The following is a 26,940-nucleotide window of genomic DNA, read 5'->3' as shown; positions in this document are numbered from 1 at the left end:
TGTGTGCGTGCCTCCGTGTGTGCGTGCGTTCGTGTGTGTGTGTGTGAATGAGACACTCACCTTGATCCACATGGTGCAGGGTGCCAGGGATGTGTGTGTGTGTGTGTGTGTGTGTGTGTGTGTGTGTGTGTGTGTGTGTGTGTGTGTGTGTGTGTGTGTGTGTGTGTGTGTGTGTGTGTGTGTGTGTGTGTGTGTGTGTGTGTGTGTGTGAATGAGACACTCACCTTGATCCACATGGTGGAGGGTGCCAGTGATGTGATCTCTTTCTGCATGCGGTCAGCAAAGCCTGGACACATGGTGGTGCCGCCGGACAGCACAATATTGGGGTACACGTGCATACGCACATCCACGTCGCACTTCATAATGGAGCTGAACGTGGTCTCATGGATGCCACCAGACTTCATACCTGGAGAAGAGAAGAGGGACCTTTAAAGTTGAACACATTTGCGTATTATGGGATACGCCATAAAGTAACTGGAAACACTTGACAAATATGACCTATAAAGTTGAACACATTGTAATGTAGAGGCCTTCGTAGACCAGGTGGGAGACCTGGCCCACAGTGCCCCTGCTGCTGAGGAGTTGATATCGCACATTAAAATGCACTCATCCTTAACCAGTAGACCAGGTGGGAGACCTGTTTGATATCGCACATTAAAATGCACTCATCCTTAACCAGTAGACCAGGTGGGAGACCTGTTTGATATCGCACATTAAAATGCACTCATCCTTAAAGGACAATTCCGGTGTGATATTGACTTAAAGTGTGTTGAAACATGATACCGAGTGTGAGCGATTGTCTCAGAGCTGATCTCGACCTGTCAGCTGTTCTCCGAAACCCGGCGGTAGCTTAACCTGGTTTACTATTGCTTTCAACGTTAGTGGCTCGGGCATCGGCGTGCCGTGCAAATAAATCACTGTTTTACACCATTAATGAGGCTCAAAGTAGCTCCACACTTTATTGGTAGACTTCTGAGGGCCCTGACATTTAAAACGAGACATCGAGAACTTTGAAAAAGCACTGGTTGTTTACTTACATGACTGTTTATTCAGGCAGTCACTTTCGAAAGTTTAGCGGTCGCAGCCATCTTGACTTTAGTCACGTGACGAGCCGGAGCGGAACTAATATAGCTGTGACGTGATTCAATCTTTTACTGTCTATGGATTCAGTGGGCCAGCTGGAAAACCAGGTGCCAGAGTAAGTGACAGCTAGCTTCTTCACGTGTTCAGCACGTCTTCCGTCAACATTACGCCAGACTGTTTGCGCTCAGTTCAAAACTTCCGCGAGTATTCACGTGACTGATTTACGTCACACGTAACTAAATTCACGATGGCTGCGACCGCTAAACTTTCGAAAGTGACTGCCTGAATAAACAGTCATGTACTGCTCCCCGAGCGCCACTGTGGCAGGTAGGCAAGTGTGTGTATCACCTCACTGTGTGCTGTGTGTGTTTCACTAATTCACGGAGTGGGATATACGGTATGCAGGTAGGCACCTCACTGAGTGCTGTGTGTGTTTCACTAATTCATGGATTGGGATATACAGTATACAGTATGCAGAGACCAAATTTCCCTCACAAGATGAAAATGGGTGATCCCGTGTCCAATCAGGACATTTTCGGACCTCATCGGCACGGATGAGAAACTTGGTATGCTGATTTAGTCATAAGAGAAACCCTCAGAAATGAATTTGCACATGTCTTGCATCAATATTAAGGGAGATTCAGACTAAGAAAGTTTGAATAAATTGGGGTGGGGACTATACCTTTAACTTATTATATCTCTAAGTCACACAGAAATGTTATTATTAGTTCAGTTTTTGTTTTGTGTTAAAGGTGAAGTACTGGTTTCATTTATTCTCACTGACCACTGAAGAAGCTAACCGGTGAATACCCTGACCACTGAAGAAGCTAACCGGTGAATACCCTGACCACTGAAGAAGCTAACCAGTGAATACCCTGACCACTGAAGAAGCTAACCGGTGAATACCCTGACCACTGAAGAAGCTGTATGTGTGTGTGTGTGTGTGTGTGTGTGTGTGTGTGTGTGTGTGTGTGTGTGTCTGGACACTCACCCAAGATGGAGGGCTGGAAGAGTGCCTCGGGACAGCGGAACCTCTCGTTGCCGATGGTGATGACCTGTCCGTCGGGCAGCTCGTAGCTCTTCTCCAGAGAAGAGGAGGACGCGGCGGTGCCCATCTCCTGCTCGAAGTCCAGCGCCACGTAGCACATCTTCTCCTTGATGTCGCGCACGATTTCCCTCTCGGCCGTGGTGGTGAAGCTGTAGCCGCGCTCGGTCAGCATCTTCATCAGGTAGTCGGTGAGGTCGCGGCCAGCCAAGTCCAGACGCAGGGTGGCGTGAGGGGGGTTGTAGCCCTCGTAGATGGGCATAGTGTGGGTGACCCCATCGCCAGAGTCCACGATGATACCCGTGTTACGACCAGAGGCGTAGAAGGCCAGCACAGGGGAGATGGCTATGTACATGGCGGGAGTATTGAAGCTCTCAAACATCACCTGTGGAGGACAAGAGACACACATGAGAACAGACTATTCAGCTGAAGCTCTCAAACATCACCTGTGGAGCACAAGAGACACATGAGAACAGACTATTCAGCTGAAGCTCTCAAACATCACCTGTGGAGCACAAGACACACATGAGAACAGACTATTCAGCTGAAGCTCTCAAACATCACCTGTGGAGGACAAGAGACACACATGAGAACAGACTATTCAGCTGAAGCTCTCAAACATCACCTGTGGAGCACAAGAGACACATGAGAACAGACTATTCAGCTGAAGCTCTCAAACATCAGCTGTGGAGCACAAGACACACATGAGAACAGACTATTCAGCTGAAGCTCTCAAACATCACCTGTGGAGGACAAGAGACACACATGAGAACAGACTATTCAGCTGAAGCTCTCAAACATCACCTGTGGAGGACAAGAGCCACACATGAGAACAGACTATTCAGTTGAAGCTCTCAAACATCACCTGTGGAGACAAGACACATATGAGAACAGACTATTCAGTTGAAGCTCTCAAACATCAGCTGTGGAGCACAAGACACACATGAGAACAGACTATTCAGCTGAAGCTCTCAAACATCAGCTGTGGAGCACAAGACACACATGAGAACAGACTATTCAGTTGAAGCTCTCAAACATCACCTGTGGAGCACAAGACACACATGAGAACAGACTATTCAGTTGAAGCTCTCAAACATCACCTGTGGAGCACAAGACACACATGAGAACAGACTATTCAGTTGAAGCTCTCAAACATCACCTGTGGAGGACAAGACCACACATGAGAACAGACTATTCAGTTGAAGCTCTCAAACATCACCTGTGGAGGACAAGACCACACATGAGAACAGACTATTCAGCTGAAGCTCTCAAACATCACCTGTGGAGCACAAGACACACATGAGAACAGACTATTCAGTTGAAGCTCTCAAACATCACCTGTGGAGCACAAGACACACATGAGAACAGACTATTCAGTTGAAGCTCTCAAACATCACCTGTGGAGCACAAGACACACATGAGAACAGACTATTCAGTTGAAGCTCTCAAACATCACCTGTGGAGAGACACACATGAGAACAGACTATTCAGCTGAAGCTCTCAAACATCAGCTGTGGAGGACAAGACCACACATGAGAACAGACTATTCAGTTGAAGCTCTCAAACATCACCTGTGGAGGACAAGACCACACATGAGAACAGACTATTCAGCTGAAGCTCTCAAACATCAGCTGTGGAGACACACATGAGAACAGACTATTCAGTTGAAGCTCTCAAACATCACCTGTGGAGCACAAGACCACACATGAGAACAGACTATTCAGCTGAAGCTCTCAAACATCACCTGTGGAGCACAAGACACACATGAGAACAGACTATTCAGTTGAAGCTCTCAAACATCACCTGTGGAGCACAAGACACACATGAGAACAGACTATTCAGCTGAAGCTCTCAAACATGACCTGTGGAGAGACACACATGAGAACAGACTATTCAGTTGAAGCTCTCAAACATGACCTGTGGAGAGACACACATGAGAACAGACTATTCAGTTGAAGCTCTCAAACATCAGCTGTGGAGGACAAGAGACACACATGAGAACAGACTATTCAGTTGAAGCTCTCAAACATCACCTGTGGAGGACAAGACCACACATGAGAACAGACTATTCAGTTGAAGCTCTCAAACATCAGCTGTGGAGGACAAGACCACACATGAGAACAGACTATTCAGTTGAAGCTCTCAAACATCACCTGTGGAGGACAAGACCACACATGAGAACAGACTATTCAGTTGAAGCTCTCAAACATCACCTGTGGAGGACAAGACCACACATGAGAACAGACTATTCAGTTGAAGCTCTCAAACATCAGCTGTGGAGCACAAGACACACATGAGAACAGACTATTCAGCTGAAGCTCTCAAACATCACCTGTGGAGCACAAGAGACACATGAGAACAGACTATTCAGTTGAAGCTCTCAAACATCACCTGTGGAGAGCCACACATCGGGCCTTGAGAACAGACAATTCAGTTGAGAGTGACTCCTGAATTCCAATTAAATGATTGAATTTGAATTAAATTTGAAATTTAAAATTGGTTAGAATTGAAATTCAATCAATTTTGAAAAAAAAATCCTATAAATAATTGAAGTATAATGTTACATTGCTTTGATAAAGTAATCTAAATAAAGAAGTCCTTACCATATGTACAGTATGATGGGTAACCTACTAACCTTCCCAACATTCAATGTACAGTATGTGAGACTCCTCCCATTCTCTCTGGTCTATAATTGTGTGGAATTGAATTCCACTTCCTGTCATTCCAATTCCAATTCAAATTCAGCTTCCTGTGGACTGGAGTCAATTCAATTCAAATTCGAGTTCCTGAATTGAAGCATACGTTAGGCCAAGCACTCTAAAAAAGAGACATTAAAGACTGAGTGAAGCCTGCTCCTACCATACAAATCGTTTGTTTTTCCCCATGCCATCGTCTCCCTGTTGGCCATGGGGTTCAGGGGGGCCTCTGTGTGTGCGTCTGTGTGTGTGTGTGTGTGTGTGTGTGTGTGTGTGTGTGTGTACCTGTGCCATCGTCTCCCTGTTGGCCGTGGGGTTCAGGGGGGCCTCTGTGTGTGTGTGTGTGTGTGTGTGTGTGTGTGTGTGTGTACCTGTGCCATCGTCTCCCTGTTGGCCATGGGGTTCAGGGGGGCCTCTGTGTGTGCGTCTCTGTGTGTGTGTGTGTGTGTGTGTGTGTGTGTGTGTGTGTGTGTGTGTACCTGTGCCATCGTCTCCCTGTTGGCCATGGGGTTCAGGGGGGCCTCTGTGTGTGTGTGTGTGTGTGTGTGTGTGTGTGTGTGTGTGTGTGTGTGTGTGTGTGTGTGTGTGTGTGTGTGTGTACCTGTGCCATCGTCTCCCTGTTGGCCATGGGGTTCAGGGGGGCCTCTGTGTGTGTGTGTGTGTGTGTGTGTGTGTGTGTGTGTGTGTGTGTACCTGTGCCATCGTCTCCCTGTTGGCCATGGGGTTCAGGGGGGCCTCTGTGAGCAGGACGGGGTGCTCCTCGGGGGCAACACGCAGCTCGTTGTAGAAGGTGTGATGCCAGATCTTCTCCATGTCGTCCCAGTCGGTGACGAGGCCGTGCTCCATGGGGTACTTCAGTGTGAGGATATCCCTCTTGCTCTGAGCCTCGTCTCCCACGTACGAGTCCTTCTGTCCCATACCCACCATCACACCCTACACACACACAAACACACACACACACACACAAGTCACTTCAGTGTGAGGATATCCCTCTAGCTCTGAGCCTCGTCTCCCACGTACGAGTCCTTCTGTCCCATACCCACCATCACACCCTACACACACACACACACACACACACACAAGTCACTTCAGTGTGAGGATATCCCTCTTGCTCTGAGCCTCGTCTCCCACGTACGAGTCCTTCTGTCCCATACCCACCATCACACCCTACACACACACACACACACACACACACACACACACACACACACACACACACGTAAGTCACTTCAGTGTGAGGATATCCCTCTTGCTCTGAGCCTCTTCTCCCATGTATGAATCCTTCTGTCCCATACCGACCATCACACCCTACACACACACACACACACACACACACACAGATGCAAGTCACTTCAGTGTGAGGATGTCTCTTTTCCTCTGAGCCTCTTCTCCCACGTACAAATCCTTCTGTCCCATACGACCATCACACCCTACACACACACATGCACAGATATTAGAGGAAACACTTTGAGGTTTTGCTCAATTCCCAAAAGGACGGGGAAAAGGCACTATTGCCAAGTCAGTACCATACCGACCATCACACCCTACACACACACACACACACACACACACACACACACACACAGATATTAGAGGAAACACTTTGAGGTTTTGCTCAATTCCCAAAAGGACGGGGAAAAGGCACTATTGCCAAGTCAGTACCATACCGACCATCACACCCTACACACACACACACACACACACACACACACACACACACACACACACACAGATATTAGAGGAAACACTTTGAGGTTTTGCTCAATTCCCAAAAGGACGGGGAAAAGGCACTATTGCCAAGTCAGTACCATACTGACCATCACACCCTACACACACACACACACACACACAGATATTAGAGGAAACACTTTGAGGTTTTGCTCAATTCCCAAAAGGACGGGGAAAAGGCACTATTGCCAAGTAAATACCATACCGACCATCACACCCTACACTAGGCCCGGGTCGGTACATGTATTCGTATTGAACCGATTTCGGTACGGGGGTCACGGTTCGGCACGCGCATTGCCACGCAGAATACTTCGGTACAGAAGTTTAATATTGCTCGCAAGAGTTTCCTTCAGAACCTATTTAACTACTGCCACCTGTAAGCTCTGATTGGTCCGTGCGTGTAAACATGGCTATTGATTGGTCTAGGCAAACAATCTCTGGTCTAGGTAGCAATCTCCACCTCTTAATACAAACTGTACTCTGTGGGAAGGTAGCCTAACATTGTTCGTTTGATGTTGCGAGAGAGTGCTAACCATGGCGAGTGGCGAAGAGTTAGAAGACCCACCATCATCATTGAAGTCAATAGTGTGGGATAACTTTGGGTTCCCCGTGATATATAATAGCGATGGAGAGCGGGTGGTTGACAAAACAAGGACCGTCTGCCGTCGTTGTTCGACAGGTTTCAATTACTCGAGTGGGAACACTTCAAACATGCTAGCACATATCAAGCGACACCACCCAGATATCAATTTTCATTACGTTTGTGAGTCGGCTGTGTTTAGCCACCACGAAGTCAGCCCTCATTGATTAACTGAAGTGACGACAGGTGTACTGCTGTTTGCTCACGAGTGACTACGAATTCAGTTCGGTTATGGAGGCTAATTCCTTAGCTTGTTGCACTGCGTGTCATGATTCGTCACCATAAGCCTGCGTGAGTGATTGTGATGATTTCACTGTTTGCTGTGACAACGGAGTGCTGTGCATTGGAGTGCTATTTTATTCACGAGTGTCTCATTCCCTGAATAGCCACCTCTACTGACTTTAGCGAACTCACTCTGGAGAGTACTACTGCTGTTAGCGAATCCACACTGGAGAGTACTACTGCTGTTAGCGAACCCACACTGGAGAGTAATACTGACTTGAGCGAACCCACACTGGAGAGAACTCACTCATGTTTTTAATGTCAATAAATAAGAGTTTATTTTTGGAACACATGCCTCTCTGGTTTTCTGTGACCCCGAACCTGTGTTGCCTGGTAGTTTGCAATACCTTAATTCAGTTTCAAATCATTCATATTCTGAGGGGAAGGGCCTCAGGTGGCGTAGTCGACATGTGTCAAAATATAGCAAACCATCCACTTTGCCACATTTGGGAATTTAAATAATAAAAAGCTGCATTTGAGGATAAAAAGCTGCCTTTTGATCATGTTTTTTTTCCTGCACTGTACCGAAAATGTACCGAACCGTAGGGTCCAAAACCGAGGTACGTACCGAACCGTGACATTTTTGTACCGATCCACCCCTACCCTACACACACACCCTACACACACGCACAGATATTAGAGGAAACACTTTGAGGTTTGGCTCAATTCCCAAAAGGACAGGGAAAAGGCACTATTGCCAAGTAAATACCATACCGACCATCACACCCTACACACACACCCTACACACACGCACAGATATTAGAGGAAACACTTTGAGGTTTGGCTCAATTCCCAAAAGGACGGGGAAAAGGCACTATTGCCAAGTAAATACCATACCGACTATCACACCCTACACACACACACACACACACACACACACACACACACACACACACACAGATATTAGAGGCAACACTCCCATAAGGACGGGGAAAAGGCACTATTGCCAAGTAAATACCATACCCACCATCACACCCTACACACACACACACACACACACAGATGCAAGTCCAAAAGGACGGGGAAAAGGCACTATTGCCAAGTAAATGCCATACCGACCATCACACCCTATACACACTCACACACACACACACACACACACACACACACGCACAGATATTAGAGGAAACAGGTTTTGCTCAATTCCCAAAAGGACGGGGAAAAGGCACTATTGCCAAGTCAATACTAAAGTGACCCAAAAGGACGGGGAAAAGGCACTATTGCCAAGTCAATACTAAAGTGACCCAAAAGGACGGGGAAAAGGCACTATTGCCAAGTCAATACTAAAGTGACCCAAAAGGACGGGGAAAAGGCACTATTGCCAAGTCAATACTAAAGTGACCCAAAAGGACGGGGAAAAGGCACTATTGCCAAGTCAATACTAAAGTGACCCAAAAGGACGGGGAAAAGGCACTATGGCCAAGTAAATACTAAAGTGACCCATAAGACACGAGTCAGAAAACGGTTGGCACAAATTGAGCATCATGAGTCTCTACATTCATGAGATACATTCATGCATATCTGGCTGACATGTTTAAAACTGTGTGAAATTAAATTGAAGTGAAGGATAATTATGACTCCCTCTGAAAGCATGGCAAATTTCATGGAATTCCATTCATGTTGGGCCATGGGATAAATTAATATATATATATATATATATATATATTAGGGCCGGGACTTTAGCGCGTTAATTACGATTAATTAATTACACAAACATTAATGCGTTAAAAAAATTGACGCATTTTAATCGTATGCCTATTTATTTTTGCACCGCGGAACGTTTCTCACTGGATGAGTTTCAGACGGACCGATTATACTGGAGCACCAAGTAAAGCGCATGAGTTCGGTTCAGGCAAAACAAACCACAGTGGCACAGTGAACATGAACAAAGAAGCTGATGTGACCGCGTTGGTTGGCCCCGTGGATGGGAAATGTTGTTACAAAAAACGAACGGATGGAAGCATAGATAAGAGCATATGGTTGTGTGCAACCTATGCAACAAGGACGTATCACCGCAGGTATCACCTCAGTGCAAAACATAAAGCAGCTAGCTGCTAGCGTGGACAAAGTATTGTGATACTCCAGACACTTGAGGGAAACCTCTGAGCTTTATTTATTAAACAAATAGCAACCGAGTTGCTGTTACAGCCACAACTCACGCTTATAACAGTAATCCACCGCACCTAATTCCATGTCCAACTTTCATAGACCTAAAAGAAACTTCACACTCAGAACCGCATACAAGCACACACGCACACACGTAAACTCCGCCCCCCCAGTTCCCCTTAAAGGGACACAACAATTTCATGAACTCAACTCAAGGTAACAGGTGACACAATTAACAGGATATCACAGTATTATAATTTACAGAAGGTCTACCTATCTACATGCTACATGAATTTCTGAAAATGTACTATTTCTAAATATGGTATTGCTACACTTTATGGCAAAAATTGCACTGGTCTGTTGGACTTATTAATAAACAATATTTTTGTTGCTTAAGCTTATGCGTGTGTATTCAGTCATTATCCAATAGTAGGCTATACTAAAAATCCATGTGAAAAAAAAATACTTCTCACTGTTCTCAGGTCATATATTTATATACAATTAAAATGCGATTAATTTCGATTAATTATTACAAAGCCTCTAATTAATTAGATTAATTTTTTTAATCGAGTCCCAGCCCTAATTTAAATATATCAACGATTATTAAAGGGATATTCCGCCATTTGTGGAAATACGCTCATTTTCCACCTTCCCTCGAGCAAAACAATCGATATTTACCTTGTTCCCGTTCATCCAGCCATTCTGTGAGTCTGGCGATACAACTTTTAGCTTCAGCCTAGCATAGATCATTGAATCGGATTAGACCATTAGCTTCTCGCCTGCTAGCTTCATGTTTAAAAGTGACTAATATTTCTGGTAATTTTCCCATTTAAAACGTGTGTCCTCTCAAGTTAGAAAGTGCAATAAGACCAACTGAAAATGAACCCTGCCGTTTTTCTAGGCTGATTTGACATGGAACTACATTCTCATCTGGCGTAATAATCAAGGCAACTTGCAGCTACTGGCACTACTACTGCTTGATGTCTATGGGGACTATTTTCAGATGCTGCGTATGATATCACTGCACCTATGGTACGTTTGCAAGTTGCCTTGATTATTACGCCAGATGAGAGTGTAGTTCCATGTCAAATCAGCCTAGAAAAACGCCAGGTTTCATTTTCAGTTGGTCTTATTGCACTTTCTAACTTGAGAGGAGACACGTTTTAAATGGGAAAATTATCAGAAATCGTAGTCACTTTTAAACATGAAGCTAGCAGGCAAGAAGCTAATGGTCTAATCCGATTCAGTGATCTATGCTAGGCTGAAGCTAAAAGTTGTATCGCCAGACTCACAGAATGGCTGGATGAACGGGAACAAGGTAAATATCGATTGTTTTGCTCGAGGGGAGGTGGAAAATGAGCGTATTTCCAAAAATGGCGGAATATCCCTTTAAATGTAATCTAATTTAAAGTTTAAATCAGTGTCATTTGAATTTTGAATTACATTAAACTTTAAATCAATTGAATAAGAAGTTGAATTAATTTGAAGTCATACATCACATTTACATTTGCCTGTTGTTCTCATTTTGAATAAGACTTAAAATGTCAGCCTCATGCAATTCCGTGCGCCACCATTTAATTCGAACGCCTTTACTTCAGACTTTGGACTTTGGTACTTCAAGGTTGTACTGTCACCTGTCAATCATGCTATGTCCCCCGCCCCCGCCCATCCACTGAATCTGAGTCGAATTGCATGAGGCTGAAATTTGGAAATTTTAAGTCTCATTCAAAATGAGAACAACAGGGAAATGTAAATGTGATGTATGACTTCAAATTAATTCAACTTCTTATTCAATTGATTCAAAGTTTAATGTAATTCAAAATTCAAATGACATTGATTTAAACTTTAAATTAGATTACATTTAATAATCGTTGATATATTTAAATTTGATACTTGGTGATATGACTTACATGACATTTTACTTTGTAATTTACTTTATATTTAATTATTGTTACTTTGACCCTTCATACAAGTGGCATACACACAAAAATCCGTTTGAATGTTTTCATGTTGACAACAATTCATAATCTACAGAAACACCAGAGTTCATATCAGCGTGCTAACTATCTAGTCGCCTAGCTTGCTATGTGTTTTCAATTGGTTATAATGGGTCAAAAGTGGTCAAGAAACCTTTATTCACATTTAATATTTCCAGTTACGACCCCCGGAGCCACCGCCATTGATTTGTTTTTTTTGTTACTCCCACCTCTGTGTACAGTGTACAACGTGGTGATAATTTCCATGGAGGTATTATAAGAACTGGAGAAAGTGAACAAGTCCCGCCCCCATTCATTTCAATGGGAATGCTAGGCTAGTGAAAAGTGCCAAAATTGAACGATTTTTTCAGGCTTCAACATGGCGTTTCAAGGGGCTTGTTTCCGGTGCCGTTTTTCTTAGCCAATTAAGTGCCAGGTTACCGATTGACGTAAGATACAGAAGGAGAGCTCGTGCCCACACTAAGCTCGTGCATGAGCTGAGAGTGGAACAGCCACCAATCAGCAGTGGTGGACGAAGTACATTGATTATGTACTTAAGTGAAAGTATAGATACCTTGTGTCAAATATTACTTGAGTAAAAGTGAAAGTACCCACTTTGAATTTTCACTTAAGTAGAAGTATAAAAGTATTTGCCTTCACATATACTTAAGTATTAAAAGTAAAAGTACTTCAATGAATTATGGTTCTAATGGCTTAATTATAATTATAATTGATCATTTCCACATCAAAGCTCCTGCTAAATCAGCTTACCGGTATATAAGGTGAACTACTAATGCCACTCTTCAAATAGTTTCTTACATTTCTCTATTTGCTTAGAAGCCATCTACAGTGGGGAGAACATGTATTTGATACCATGCTGTAGTTGCCTAAAAAAAGAAATATAAAATCTTCATTTGACAATTGATCTTAATGCCTTAATTCAAAAAATGAGTAAAAATCAAACTGCAAACAAACAGATTGCCATGGTAGTTTTTCCAGTAGGCCTATTAGCCTGCCTGTTTGATGCTCATTGAGCTCAATGCAGGCCTATACTGGAAAAAACACCATGCCAATCTCTAGCTGTGGTGAAGGGTATGATGATGTGGGGCTATTTTAATTCCAACGACCAAGGGAATGGGAAAAGGGAATTTATCAGGATGCATATATCCTGGATCCATGAAATAGCTGTCCTTTAAAAATAAAAATCTACCTGCCCCTGTGTTAAATTCCCATAGGGTTACATAGGGGCTCAAATACTTCCTTCCCTCTAGCATTTAGGAAGAACATTTATTTATTTACGATACATTCTTCAATCACAAAGAGAATTGGTGTCCTTAGCCCCCCCCCCCCCATTATGATAATAATGACAACGTAATTTTGTTGTAGAAAATACATTTGTTAAGAACTATGATGCTGTTTGATTAATTTATAAATGGTACACTGTCACTTTAAGACTTGCCGGCTGCCCTTTATAAAGCGGAGATATCAGTTATCAATGCACTCTCTCCCTTTCATGCATGCTCACACGTTCCCAATTATGTTATGAGTAACGTTATGAGTAACAAACGCGTAAATTAGATTTGCTGCAATAGAGATTTCAAAGAGTAGGCTTTCATCTCTATGTAACATTGATATTGACATTGTAAATGTAAACGTTCTCTAAGAAGAGTGTTAGTTTGCAGTAATGTTAACCATTTTGGCAAAAAATGGAACGAGAGGGTTTTCATAAATATAACGGAGTAAAAGTACGAATTTTCACTTAAAAATGTAGTAAAGTCAAAGTACCAAGTCTCACCAAATATAAATACTTAAGTAAAGTACAGATACATCAATATGCTACTTAAGTACTGTAACGAATTACATGTACTTCGTTACTGTCCACCACTGCCAATCAGCATGAGGAAAACGCAGGTAAAACGGCACCGGACATGATGTATTTCTGGAAAATGGCGACGAGGAAGTGCTTTGCTAATCGGCGAAGCTAATCAGTCAAATCAAAGATCATTAAGGGCGGAGCAAGATACTTCATGAGAAGCCACTTCCTGGAACCCGAATCGCAAGAGGGGGGGTCAAAATCCCCCTTTATGCAGAGCAGAGGCAGCAACTGTTCCATTGAAGTCTATGGACATAGATCAGAATTTCAAGTATATGCTAAGATCTCCGCTCTCTAGAGTTAGGAATGTGAATTTTGGGCACGGTTTCATGACCCTCAACCCCTTCTGACCACTTCAGGTGCATTTTTAGCATTTTTGAGCATTCCAGTCTGGAGAAAATCGACTTCATATCAGGTGTGCCCCTCTTGTTTATTCTGCTGTTGGCCGGTTGCTACAGTAGGTACGCTCTACCTTGACAACACATTAGCCAGCCAGCTGAACCAAATCCTGATTTGTGCTAACGACGATCAGATGGCGCTGGGGTAACTTGAGAGCAGCGACATATTTCCAATATTCTATTCAGGCCCGGTTCTCCCTATACGCACACTACGCAAGTTGCGTAGGGCCCCGCAAGTTAATTAAGGCCCCCTCCCCCGTCTCCCCTGAGTCAAGCGACAGGCAGGCTACTGTACAGTTATTATAGCGACAATCATCATGAAACCGAATTACAAACAGAGGAAGAAACGTTACGAGAATGAACAGCGGGAACAGCAGTCGGGTAAACTTGTGTTCGTTCCTCGGTTTAATGTCAACAAATAATCTGAGTAGCCAAACTGATCCATTTGTTTGCATCTCTGATGCGCGTGTTGCTGCTGGCCTAACAGGGCAGTGAATCCCATGATCTGCCTGTGGCTTGCTTGCTAGCCTTTCCCAGTCAGAGTAATCTCCTTTGCAAAAGTTGTGAAATATAACCACAATTTGCGTTTTTTTGAATGTCGCGGCGACTGAAATAAATAAATAAATAAAGCACTCCAAGAGCGCAGACCTCCGCCCAAGTGCGCATTAGGCTACTCCCAAAATGTAATCCTTCCTTGAGTCATTTCAGACCTTTCCTGAATTCGAAATCCTTCCATAACGTTTGGAGTTATCTTGCTAACACACGAACAAACACCAATGAAGGTGGAGGTATCCTAATAGCCTACTAACCGCATCTTAAATACGTTCATGTGTGCTCGAGATGAAAGTAGGCTACCCTAATCGGTGATTTCACTCTTCCCATACATTTTTAAAACAAGTAAATGCTTTTACTGTTTTACAATATCAGTCAAGCTTTCTTTGGTTTAGATAGCCTTCTTACTTAACATGCAAAATGGAAAGTAGCCTAATGGATTAACTTTGATTTTCTGTGCTGCATACTGGACAATAGATGCACATCGTGAATTAGGCCTAGGGTAGGGCCTATATGAAGTATTAACATGATTGTTTAAATAGTCTATGTTTGAAAAAACGAATATTGAAGGAAATCAGGGGAAGCCAGTTCAGTAGCCTATGTCTTTGACAAAAACAGGTCAGCCTCAGTGAGTAGGCTACTAGCACAATGAAGCAGCCCAGACCCTAAAACTGCTTTTATAGCTGTGAAGGTGATTCAATCACATACAATTATTTTTCTTTCAATTATTTTTACAATTATTTTCTTTCTCCTAGTCCTTTATGGGCAAAACACTATATTTGGTAACTTTTGTTGACAAGATGGGGTGGGATGATTGAATTGGGAACACTGAGGTATCAGGTGCAACTGTAAAAAAAATGGTTACATTTTGGCCCAGGTGGAGGGCCCCTTAGCAGGATTTTGCTTAGAGCCCCATGGAGGGCTGAACCGGCACTGATTCTATTGATGTTTTTATTCAATTCCTTGAAAGTGTAGGCCTACATGCTTTGTGTGTGTTACTTTCCATATGAGAATTAATACATGTAGAAGGCTTGAAAGAGCAGCAAGATTATTTTGGAACATCATCAAGCAACTGATAGCAATTGCATTGATAATCGAGTGCTTGATTAAATACACCTGTGGAAAGGGACCTGATGAAACCCATGAATACGTCAATGACACGCATGACACACCCCCTTTATGCAGAGGAAGTGATCCCCGTTTTGCGCCCATAGACATGAACTACGACGACGTATCTTGTTACGCCTTAAGGATCTTTGGTCAAATCCTGACCCCCTGATAATTTCGCCCGGAGTGAGTGAGTCTTACAAAAGACCTGATAAATCAACTCAGATTCAGTGGATGGGCGGGGGGCGGGGGACATAGCATGATTGACAGGTGACAGTACAACCTTGAAGTACCAAAGTCCAAAGTTTGAAGTAAAGGCGTTCGAATTAAATGGTGGCGCACGGAATTGCATGAGGCTGAAATTTTAAGTCTCATTCAAAATGAGAACAACAGGGAAATGTAAATGTGATGTATGACTTCAAATTAATTCAACTTCTTATTCAATTGATTTAAAGTTTAATGTAATTCAAAATTCAAATGACATTGATTTAAACTTTAAATTAGATTACATTTAATAATCGTTGATATATTTAAATTTGATACTTGGTGATATGACTTACATGACATTTTACTTTGTAATTTACTTTATATTTAATTATTGTTACTGTGGAGGCTATCCTATAAGCCTCGGCATGGATGGTATGCAGGTGGTCTCAACGCGTAGCGAATAATCCTAGATCCAGACTTCGGTTATCTTTGGGTGGTGTTCCCGTTTATTGATAGAAAAATAGCCTATTACATAAAATCGTCCTTTACGGTGCTGATTAATAAAGTGCTGTTTGTGCTGATAAATAAAATGTTGTGGCGTGCTGTCGGTGGCTGCTCACGGCTACGGTAAGAACCGTGTGTTCCCCACCATCCACACCTTTCCCTAATTAATTATCACACCTGTAAATATACCCAATTCCCAGTGACGTGCCACACCCAGTGCAATACTCCCCCAAGTGGCTAAAATAAATAATACATAAATTAACCTAACTAAGGTGAACATAAATGGCTCCTACACCCCGGCCCCATAATTGTGAATATTTACTTTAACCACAATTACCAAAATTACCCAACTTAAACTAAAGGAGCCATTTGTGCAGAGCTAATCTAAGTGAATCTTCTTTGAGCCTAGGACATCTGTGGTCAGGTCATCTAGCCGGGACATCTGTGGTCAGGTCATCTAGCCTAGGACATCTGTGGTCAGGTCATCTAGCCGGGACATCTATGACACTTCAGCTTCCATTAAAAGGCAGATCTTCGTTACTGGCCGGTCCAGCTGACCCGTTTTTGTCTTCAGTCGAACGGAGCGGACAAAACCTCTCTTATCGGGGTACGTCTGCGTAATCCTTCCCATCAGCCAGGACCCTCGTGGAGTGACAGGATCCATTACAACCACAATGTCTCCCATGGAAAAGCTTCTTTTTGGTCTCACCCACTTCTGTCTCTCCTGAAGTAGCGGTAAGTATTCCCTCACCCAGCGCTTCCAAAAGAGGTCAGACAGGAACTGCACCTGCCTCCATCTCCGCTTCATGTACAGGTCATCCTTACAAAAAGCCCAGGAGCGAGGTGTGGTTTTGATTTTAGAAGCAGGATGTGATTGGGTGTAAGTGCTTCGAGGTCATTCGCATCATCAGAGGCCTTTGTTATGGGACGACTATTGAGGATGGCTTCTACTTCACAGAGAATGGTATGAAACCCTTCATCATCTAGTACTTGGAGTCTAAGTGTGGAGGAAAGGACTCTTTTCACAAGACGAATAAGCCGCTCCCAAACCCCCCCATGGTGAGATGCAGCTGGAGGGTTGAAAGACCATGCAAGGCCACTCTGCAGTAAGGCATGCTGAATCTTCTGATGGTCTAATTTAGTAACAGCTTCCCTTAACTCCCTCTCGGCGCCTATGAAGTTGGTGCCATTGTCTGATGTTAGGTGCGTCACCTGACCTCTACGACACATGAAACGACGAATGGCGTTTATACATGAGTCAGTGTCTAAAGTATAAGCAACTTCAAGATGAACTGCCCGACTCGCCATGCAGGTGAAGAGGACGCCATAGCGCTTTGCTCTGCCGCGGCCTTTCTTCACTTCCACTGGCCCAAAATAGTCGACGCCCACATTTGTGAAAGCTGGCAAGTCTGGCACAATTCTCTCTATTGGTAGGTCTGCCATTTTCTGTTCCCCCGTCTTTCCTTGGAGGCGGCGACAGACTACGCACTCGGAGATTACCTTCCTACAGGCAGAATTGGCATGAGTAATCCAGTATCGCTTCCTGAGTAGAGAGAGCATGTGATTTCTACCTGCGTGACCCAGCTGTTGATGAATATGCCTCAAGAGGAGTCTGGACACATGTTGTTCTTTAGAAAGAATGACCGGATGTTTTTCCACCTCCGGCATGGCAGCCCTACTGAGCCTTCCTCCCACCCGTAGCAGTCCGTCCTCAAACACTGGGTCCAGCTTGTAGAGGTCACTGTTTCGCTTGACCGATCCTCCGTCTTTCAAAACGGTAATCTCATCAAAGAACCTATCTTGCTGGAAAAAGGAGATGATGGCACCTTCTGCCCTCTCAAGGTCATCGGTTGTAAGCGACTGTCCCCGGACTGCTAATTTCTCTCTTTGCATCTCCGCATGAAGGTGGTCCTTTCTTTGGTCTCCATCGTCATGGCCGATGCTTCCAGAGGCTTGGAGAACCTTTCTCTTTTGGGACAAGGTTAGAAGTGCATCTCTAAGCCTTAGCATCCATGCCACAGATGTGATCAGCTTCTTAAAAACTGAAAAGTGACTTAAAAACACCTTGGTTGCATTCAGTGGACTGTGCGAGACAAAGGCATTCACAAGTGGGTCTTTCTTCACCTCAGGATCATCCACAGGGATCGGCGATTGCTCCATGATGGTCTTAGGCCATTCCTCTTCCCCCCTCAAGAGAAATTCTGGTCCCTTCAGCCACCGCTCACATGCAAGGAACTCTTGAGCACTTAGACCCCTGGATGCCTCATCTGCCGGATTCAATCTTGTGCCAATATGTCTCCACTGTGAAACATCAGTTTCATTTCTAATTACAGCCACCCTATTGGCCACAAATGTATGAAATCTCCTGGTCTCATTTCCGATATACTTTAAAACGGTTGTACTGTCTGTCCAGAATACCGATGGGTGGAGATCCAGCTGCAACTCTCTCTTCAGCATCTTGTCCACCTGGACAGCCAGGACAGCAGCAGTCAGCTCGAGCCGAGGAATTGTGGTTTGCTTTAAAGGAGCGACCCTGGCTTTACCCAAGATAAAAGCAATACTGACACGGTTTCTCTTGTTCTCCATCCTGAGATATGATGCAGTTCCGTAGCCATACTCGCTAGCATCAGAGAAGTGATGCAACTGCAGGAGAGTAGGTGTTTCAAAGTCTTTTGGCTTGATGCAGCGGTCCACTGTGAGCTTGGCGATGTGATGTAGATTAGCCAGCCATTTGGACCACTGCTCAGAGAAGACACGAGGTATGCTGGCGTCCCAGCCGATGTTCAGCCTGCACATCTCCTGCAGCATCCTTTTGACAGGCAAAGTAAATGGTGCAAGAAAACCCAAAGGGTCATAGATAGACGACACCACAGACAATATGCCACGTCTTGTATGTGGGCGCTCTTCTATGGCTATTCTAAAGGTCAGAACATCAGCATCTATGCACCAATGAAGACCAAGAGCTGTTTCAACAGGACTTGCCTTTTGATCCAGGTTAAGCCCCCTGGTGGCCTTGGAACGCTGTGGCTCAGGAATACTGGCCAAAACTTCACTGCTGTTGCTTGTCCACTTCAACAGGCGGAATCCTCTCTTCGCACAGGCTTCAGTCAATTCATGGACCATTTCTATGGCCTTGGCCTCTGATGACACAGACTTAAGACAGTCGTCCATGTAGAAATTTTGGAGTATTGTGTTCATAACACTGGGTTCAAAGTTGTCTTTGTAGTCTTGTACAATTCTCCTCAGTGCATAATTCGCACAACTGGGCGAAGACACAGCCCCAAAGAGATGAACTCTCATCCTGTATTGCATGGGAGCTTGTTTTGTATCGCCATCAGGATACCACAAGAAGCGTAAAAAGTCTGTGTGCTCAAGAGACACCCTCACCTGATGGAACATGGCTTGAATGTCTGCCATCAGTGCTACACGTTCCTGTCTAAACCTAGTAAGTACACCAAGCAAAGTGCTTGTGAGGTAAGGCCCCTGCAACAGCTGCGAGTTCAATGAAATTCCTTTATACACGGCAGCACAGTCGAAAACAACTCTAAGGGTTTTCTTTTTCGGATGGTATACCCCGTGATGGGGAATATACCACACCTTGCCGTCAGCCCGCTTCAACTGCTGCTGTGGTACAAGCTCAGCATAACCCTTTTCAATTACTTCAGAGAGGAAAGCTGTGTACTCTTGATGATAAACTTCGTTCCTCTTGAACTTCCTATGAAGACTTAAGAGACGCTGCTCTGCGATGCTGTAGTTGTTTGGCAGGATGACATCTTTAGCCTTAAAAGGCAAATCAAAGCAGTAGTGCCCTTCATCAAGCTGAATTGAAGACTCCATGATTTGCATGAACCTTTGATCCTCTCGGGAAAGGCACACATCATCTGACTTTTCATTGAACTCCTGATTGTATTGGGCAACCAATAAGTCCTGTAGCTTGGCGACTGAAATCCTATTGGCAGTGAAAGCAGGACGGCCAAACTTGCCTTTGCACGGCTCACCACCTCTCAGCGGACCGTTCACGACCCACCCCAGTAGAGTCCTGACAGCATATGGTCCTTCGCCTTGGCTATTTATTATTTCCCATGGTTCCATGAGCTTCGGTGCGTTGGTGCCTATCAGCAACTCCACCTCTGCCTCAAGACTGGGAACCTTAATGCCTTCAAGGTATTTCCATCCCTCTAGGTCCTGTTGAGTGAGAATGTTATTTCTGCTCACAGGCATGGTCCTCTGAGTATAGACTTCAGGTAAGTCTAGGAAGTTATTCTCATTCAAGCCAGAAACCTCAAGACCACTAAGCAAGAATGTGTCAACAGACCTCTCTTGGCCAAGAGTACGAAGAAGAATGCTAGTCCTGACTCCTGAAAGATTCAGTTTCCTCATGAGGTGTTGGGTACAGAAAGAAGCTGAACTCCCAGGGTCTAGGAAGGCATAAGTGTTCACAGTCTTGCTCCCGAACTTGGTCTTCACCTGTACAGGCACAATAGAAAGAACATTTTCATCACTTCCGGCCCCAGTATGGCCACATGTCTCCAATGACACAAGTGCATTATTGACTGACACTTCCTGTGCTTTAGCTTTATACTCGATATGAAGGACAGTTGGATGTTTGTATTTACAGATATCACATGTTAAAGGCTCGTCACATTCCCTACTCATATGACCTCTCCTCAGACAGCTGAAACACACTCTGCCTACTTTCAAAGCATCCAATTTCTCTCTGTGTGTCATCTCATAAAGCTGTGGACATTTCTCTACTGAATGCTGACTCCTACACACACAGCATGACTCTTGGTCATTCTTCTGTGAAGCTGGCCCTCTGCGCTGTTGATGCCAAGTTGCTGATGTAGTTGGTCCAGAGGCAGTATTGATGGCAGCAACAGTAGCATGGCCTCTTCCAATATATCTGCTCTTGGGTTTAGAGGAAGGGTCTGGTGACATGCCCTGTAGGTCACCAAAGAGAGGATCAGATAACATCTTCACCTGACGTTCAATGAAGGCCACAAAATCTGGGAACATAGCTCTGTGACCACGGCGCTCCTGTAGCTCCCAGGCGACAGACCTCCATTTCTCCCTCAGTTTATATGGCAGCTTCATCATTATCAGTCGAAGATTAGATGGCACGTTCATCTCCTCCATATGCCGTAGATCTTCCATGACATTGCAACAGTCCCTTAAAAAGATTGAAAAAGACTGCAGAGCATTAGTGTCGTCAACCTTCATTGTTGGCCACTTCATAGCCTTCTCCATATAAGCTGCAGCAATTTTCAGTTCATTACCAAAATGCTCTTTCAATAGATTCTTTGCTCTATCATAGCCCTGCCCAAGAGTCATGTTATAGCAACTCCGAACCAGTTCTCTTGGCTGCCCTCTGGTATATTGCTCAAGGTAGTAAAGACATTCTTGTTTATCTGTAGTTTTCTTTTCAATACCTTGCTCAAAGGCTCTAATAAAGGCAGCATATTTAAGTGGATCACCATCAAACTCTGGGATAGCTCGTGGAGGGAGAGAGGCTAAGGCTTGATTCTGAACCAGCTGAGCAGTGATGTTAGTTTGCTTTTGCATAAGGTCATACAGAGTGGAGTGTTGAACATTATCACGAGGAGAATGATTATGTGATTGTGACTGCATACGTATACTCCCTTGTGAGGTCAGTGGCTGAAATCCTGCTGTTGTAGTGTTGGTGAGTCCAGATCCAAGGCCATTTCCACTTGCTTCATCATCACTCGTATTTGTAGGCTCACTCCATTGAGAAGTTGACGACTGAAAACCTGACGATATAGGGTTGCTGAATCTAGATCCGTTTCCCTGAACTTCAGACCTGTGAGAAGACGGTGCAAAGGACACTGAAGACAAAGGGTTATAAGACCTTACTGAAGACTGAGCTTGCGGAATATGTAGCCTTCCTTTAGGCCGTGCAGCCAATGGCAGAGAATGGTCCTGTTGGAAAGAGACAGTTTTAGGAAGTTGCAAGACAGGAGCTGTGTTCAGATAGCTTGATGTTTGTGATTTCAAATGAGCATTAAGATAGGCATTCATGGCATCTTCTCTATTATCCTCTTCATCATACTCAACCACATCTTCACCACCAGACACATTTTCAAACACAGACAATTTAGCTGTCGCAGCAGCCAATTTGGCCTCAACCTCTAGCTGTTCCTTTTTTCTTTTCAGCTTTGCCTTTTCAATTTGAAGGGCTGCTTCTTCAGCATCAATATCATGCATTTTTCTCAAAGCAGCTGCAGACTGTAAAAGAGCAGCCCTTTCAGCCTTTGCCTTTAAACGTACAGAATTAATACTAGAAGCCTTTGAATGGACAGAAGAGCGACCTTTATGTTTTGATCCTTTACTTGAAACATTGGATATACTGTCTTCAGGCCTTAGGTCAGAGTCTGTTATAGACAGCACATCAAACTCATCACTGTCCTTTTTTGCAGCATTGGCCAACCATTGCTTCACATCATTTTCAAATGAATCCATTTCCTTTGTTTTCTGTAAAAGCCATTTTTTTTGCTTCTCGTATTCAGGGTCTGGCATAGGCATTTCCAACAAAGTAGTTTGAGTTTCTAAAGCCTCTTTGCACAATGTGGTATATTTGCTTAGACATTTCTTCACATCAGACACAGTTTGAGATGTAATTTTTTCAGAAAAAAGCACATTAATCCTTTGCTTAATTTTGTTAGCTTGCATAAATTGGAATTTCCGATTTTTCTGAAGGTTTTCAAACAACATGGTAAATCCCTTAGCTGTTAATTTTCTTGTGCGTTTCTCCGAATCATCAACAGGAAAACTAGGTTTATCGGGAATGTTATTTTCATCTGTAACCACAACAGCAGTCTTGGCCCGGTCGGGCAAATTGTCTTCCTCTGCGCTCATATTTGTGTGTTAAGCGCGTCAAGTTCAAGCGCTCTATAAAACACAACAATTTACTTTAGGCCTACTTATGCGGAGGCAGCCGACAGCACGCACAACACAGCACTTGGAATATCCCGAGCGTCGGAATTTGTCAATTAACAGCACACGCAGGCCAGACAATTTTTATGAAGCAGCAGCACTGAAAAGTCTATCGTTTACATTTCAAAAGTCCACGTTTTCTTTTCCAACTCCAGCATAGAGGAATATGAAAGTGTACCCACCAGCCTTCGATGATTGCGGTCTGCACTGGATAACGACGTGAGGACTTCCAGGTGTTCCAATTAAGACTTCCAAGTTCCGCGACAGTAATCAATCCAATGAAACGGGCAGTCCTTTTTCAATATCCAAACGATCAGAACGCTTCTGTCCAATTCAGAAGCGTATCCAGACAAAAAGGAATGGGTTCTTACGGTGTGGAGGCTATCCTATAAGCCTCGGCATGGATGGTATGCAGGTGGTCTCAACGCGTAGCGAATAATCCTAGATCCAGACTTCGGTTATCTTTGGGTGGTGTTCCCGTTTATTGATAGAAAAATAGCCTATTACATAAAATCGTCCTTTACGGTGCTGATTAATAAAGTGCTGTTTGTGCTGATAAATAAAATGTTGTGGCGTGCTGTCGGTGGCTGCTCACGGCTACGGTAAGAACCGTGTGTTCCCCACCATCCACACCTTTCCCTAATTAATTATCACACCTGTAAATATACCCAATTCCCAGTGACGTGCCACACCCAGTGCAATACTCCCCCAAGTGGCTAAAATAAATAATACATAAATTAACCTAACTAAGGTGAACATAAATGGCTCCTACAGTTACTTTGACCCTTCATACATAGATGACTGTACTTTTGCAAACTTAAAATTAACTTTCAAATATACTTTTATTTGAACTTCAAATGTTCCAATTTAGTCTGAAAAAGTATTCTAGTACACTTATACGTATTACTTGTAAGCATACCGGAGTAGACTTATAAAAAATAAACTTTAAGTAACTACTTTTTGCTAAGGGAAATTATTCTCCTAAACAATATCAGCTCAGAATATCCAAAGGTCCAGTCCCAGACACATACAACACCGACATTGTGTGTGTGTGTGTGTGTGTGTGTGTGTGTGTGTGTGTGTGTGTGTGTGTGTGTGTGTGTGTGTGTGTGTGTGTAACACTCCTAAACAATGTCAGCACAGAATATCCAAAGGTCCAGTCCCAGACACATACAGCACCAACACCATGTTACTGTTTCTTTAAGGAAATCAACTCAAGGCTGAAGGATGGACTTTAGTTCTGATGTGTTATCTAAACTGTAAAACATTTTATGACACATTGCCACAGGAACACACTGTTCACTCACTTATTAACCAGTCCAGTTCCTTGTCTTTGGTCGTTAAAAGATCGCTTGGTAAGTGCATTGAATTGTTTTGTTATTAAATAGAAATGAGAAAAGTTTCAGGATGAAATAGACAAACGATGAATTTATCTTTGATGTGATTAATTAGATTGAATCAATGCCCTAAACAAAGTGTGTGGATCTGTTGATTAAGAGATTGTGAAGGTAGATTTATGGGAGTGGAGTCTGATGTCTTCTTACCGTAATTTCCCAACTATTAGCTGTGGCTTATACATTGATTTCACATTGATTTCTTCAGTTATGATGCTATGGTATTAATAAATAAAACACCCTCCTGTGGCTCATACACAATGCAGAAATGACTGCAAATGACTGTAGTAGGCTACGTTTGGCATGATCTATAAAGGCCTACTGTATGCCTATGCCTACTCTTCATAATCAACACTGTACACATATTGAATACCAAAATGGCGGCCACTTCTGTACTGTACCTTACTGTATGTGTCTTACTCTTCATAATCAACACATAATGTACACATATTGAATAACAAAATGGCGCTCACTTCACAGTGATATAGGCATGTCTTTTGCTGAGTGTCTCTCTGATTCTCTCTGAAACAGGCCTGATGCCTGGAAATCATGTGACTTAGAACACACACTAGCCCCTCCCAGTTGATGATGCAGAGATGCCATGTTAGCAGCATCGTTGACGATTTTGCACAACCAAAGGTCTCACGGCCTAATTCATGCATATTGGGGATTGTATGCATATTAATGATTGTATTTGGTTTCTGCACGGTTAAATAAGTTAGGCTAAATTAAGTTTCGTTTCTGCGCAGTGCGAGTTTATAAGCAAGCAATCTACGCTTACAGTTTCAGCAGAGGGTTGAAAAAGTTTCAGCGCATTGGGTGTTCCCATAATTCCATGCGAGTTGATGTTAATGCAGTAGGCTAATATTAGATTACACTGGCCTGCAGACTATTAATAAAATATATTTTTTATGTTTTCAGAATGGATCATGTAGTCGTGTGATTTCTATTTGAAATTGTATCTGTAACTACTAAACTACTTCGGTGCCTCAGGGCCTTTGCATAGTCACCCTTAAGCTAACTTCTATGTGAATTCGAGATTCAGCATTGATACACACATTTTCAGGTGATTGATAAGCAAGGTTGTAGCTCAATGGTTAGAGCTTCGGCTTCAGGATCCAAGGGATGTTGGTTCGATTCCCAACCTATTCATGACGGAAGTCCTTTTGAACAAGGCATCAATAAAGTAGGCTACATTCTATTCTTTTCTATTCACATAAACACGCACGCTGGCGAATTCGAACATTCTGAAACGCGCATATGCGATGAAACATTGCGCATTCTTCCACGAGTTGCCTAAACAGTCAGCCTACAGACTAGTAGGCAGGGACAGATAGATGGGGTGGGGGTGGGGAGGCAGTTAATTGTCCTCAATGCCTGGTGATGTCTGTAGCCTAGCCTAGACGAGTGTATGGGGGAGGGGGGATGATCGGTTTCAAATGGGCTGCAATGGATAGTGTTATGTATAGACCCCGAAGCCATTTGCTTTGAGAACGGCTGGCTGATGAAGTTGTTGGCTGGCTAGCTGGCTCAGCCAAAACCTTAATGCAGCCGCCAAAGTTTTCATGACTGATAATGGCTTTAGTTGCCACTTCATGTCTACAGATGTGTATATTGTATTAGATATCAACACACAATGTTATTGTATTGTTTTGGACAACGTTCTGCACGTTTCACTTCAATGTAGACTGCATGCGTTCATTGCGTTGTGAACGCGCAGCAATCTCTGGAAAGGAAACGGTGGAAGTCGCAGCAGTAGCCTAATAGCCTATCACGTTCAATGCTGTAAATCCATCTGTTCCAGAATATTTGGTTCATATCATCAATCTTTGGTTTTGGTGTTTGTGCAACCGGGCCCTGACGATTTAACAAAAGTCTGAGTAACGTAGGAATTAGGAAAGTATGTAGGCCTAAGGTGAGATCAAAATCAGGCTAGAAGTAGTTCTACTTTGTTTCCTTCTTTTCCCCATGTCATTTTCATTGGTCGTCAACTCACTGTGAGTCCTGTGTATCGTAGCAACGAGCACAATACTGATGTGGTGTGTCCAGTGGGAAAATCTCATGCAGGCCTAGTTTCTAAGCTATCGTTTATTTTTTCGCGTGTCACTATGATATAATTATTTTTAGATGCAAAAAGTCTAACTGGCTTAGTCAAAGTTTGTCAGATGGCGGCAGAAAATGATTGGCTGGCGAAATGTTTTTTCGTTAATGGTAGGCCTAAACATATTGTGATTCATCCGTTTATTTCAGATAGGTTGTTATTAAAAACCATTAACAAAAAATAATTATTCATCGACATTGAATAACGGTCTGAAAATTCGATCGAAGATTCTGTGTTTCGCTCCTGCCAGGATATGAACACGGGTCTGCGGCGTTGCAGACAAGAGTGTTACCGCTG

General features: G+C 43.5%; 2 protein-coding genes across 4 annotated transcripts in view; one reads left to right on the top strand and one right to left on the bottom strand.

Moving 5' to 3' along the window:
* LOC134080876 (actin, cytoplasmic 1-like) overlaps nt 1–5,753 on the bottom strand; it is a 6,769-nt gene extending 1,016 nt beyond the window's left edge. The window contains exons 1-3 of one of the 3 annotated variants that reach the window (XM_062537506.1): nt 5,518–5,753; nt 2,075–2,513; nt 225–406 (exon numbers count right to left, since the gene is read on the bottom strand). In XM_062537506.1, the coding sequence (XP_062393490.1) occupies nt 225–406; nt 2,075–2,513; nt 5,518–5,751 (855 nt within the window). In that variant the 5' untranslated portion in view covers nt 5,752–5,753. Of the gene's footprint in view, nt 1–224; nt 407–2,074; nt 2,514–5,109; nt 5,152–5,195; nt 5,236–5,517 lie in introns of those variants that run through there. The other 2 variants (XM_062537491.1, XM_062537498.1) reach the window with 2 other exon arrangements.
* LOC134080710 (NACHT, LRR and PYD domains-containing protein 12-like) overlaps nt 1–26,940 on the top strand; it is a 410,628-nt gene that overhangs the window by 136,990 nt on the left and 246,698 nt on the right. The window lies entirely within an intron of this gene.

This window comes from Sardina pilchardus, chromosome 1 (assembly GCF_963854185.1).
Source record: "Sardina pilchardus chromosome 1, fSarPil1.1, whole genome shotgun sequence".
Classification (NCBI taxonomy): domain Eukaryota; kingdom Metazoa; phylum Chordata; class Actinopteri; order Clupeiformes; family Clupeidae; genus Sardina; species Sardina pilchardus.
Note: the sequence above shows the minus strand (reverse complement) of the source record. Positions and strands in the feature narration are given on the sequence as shown.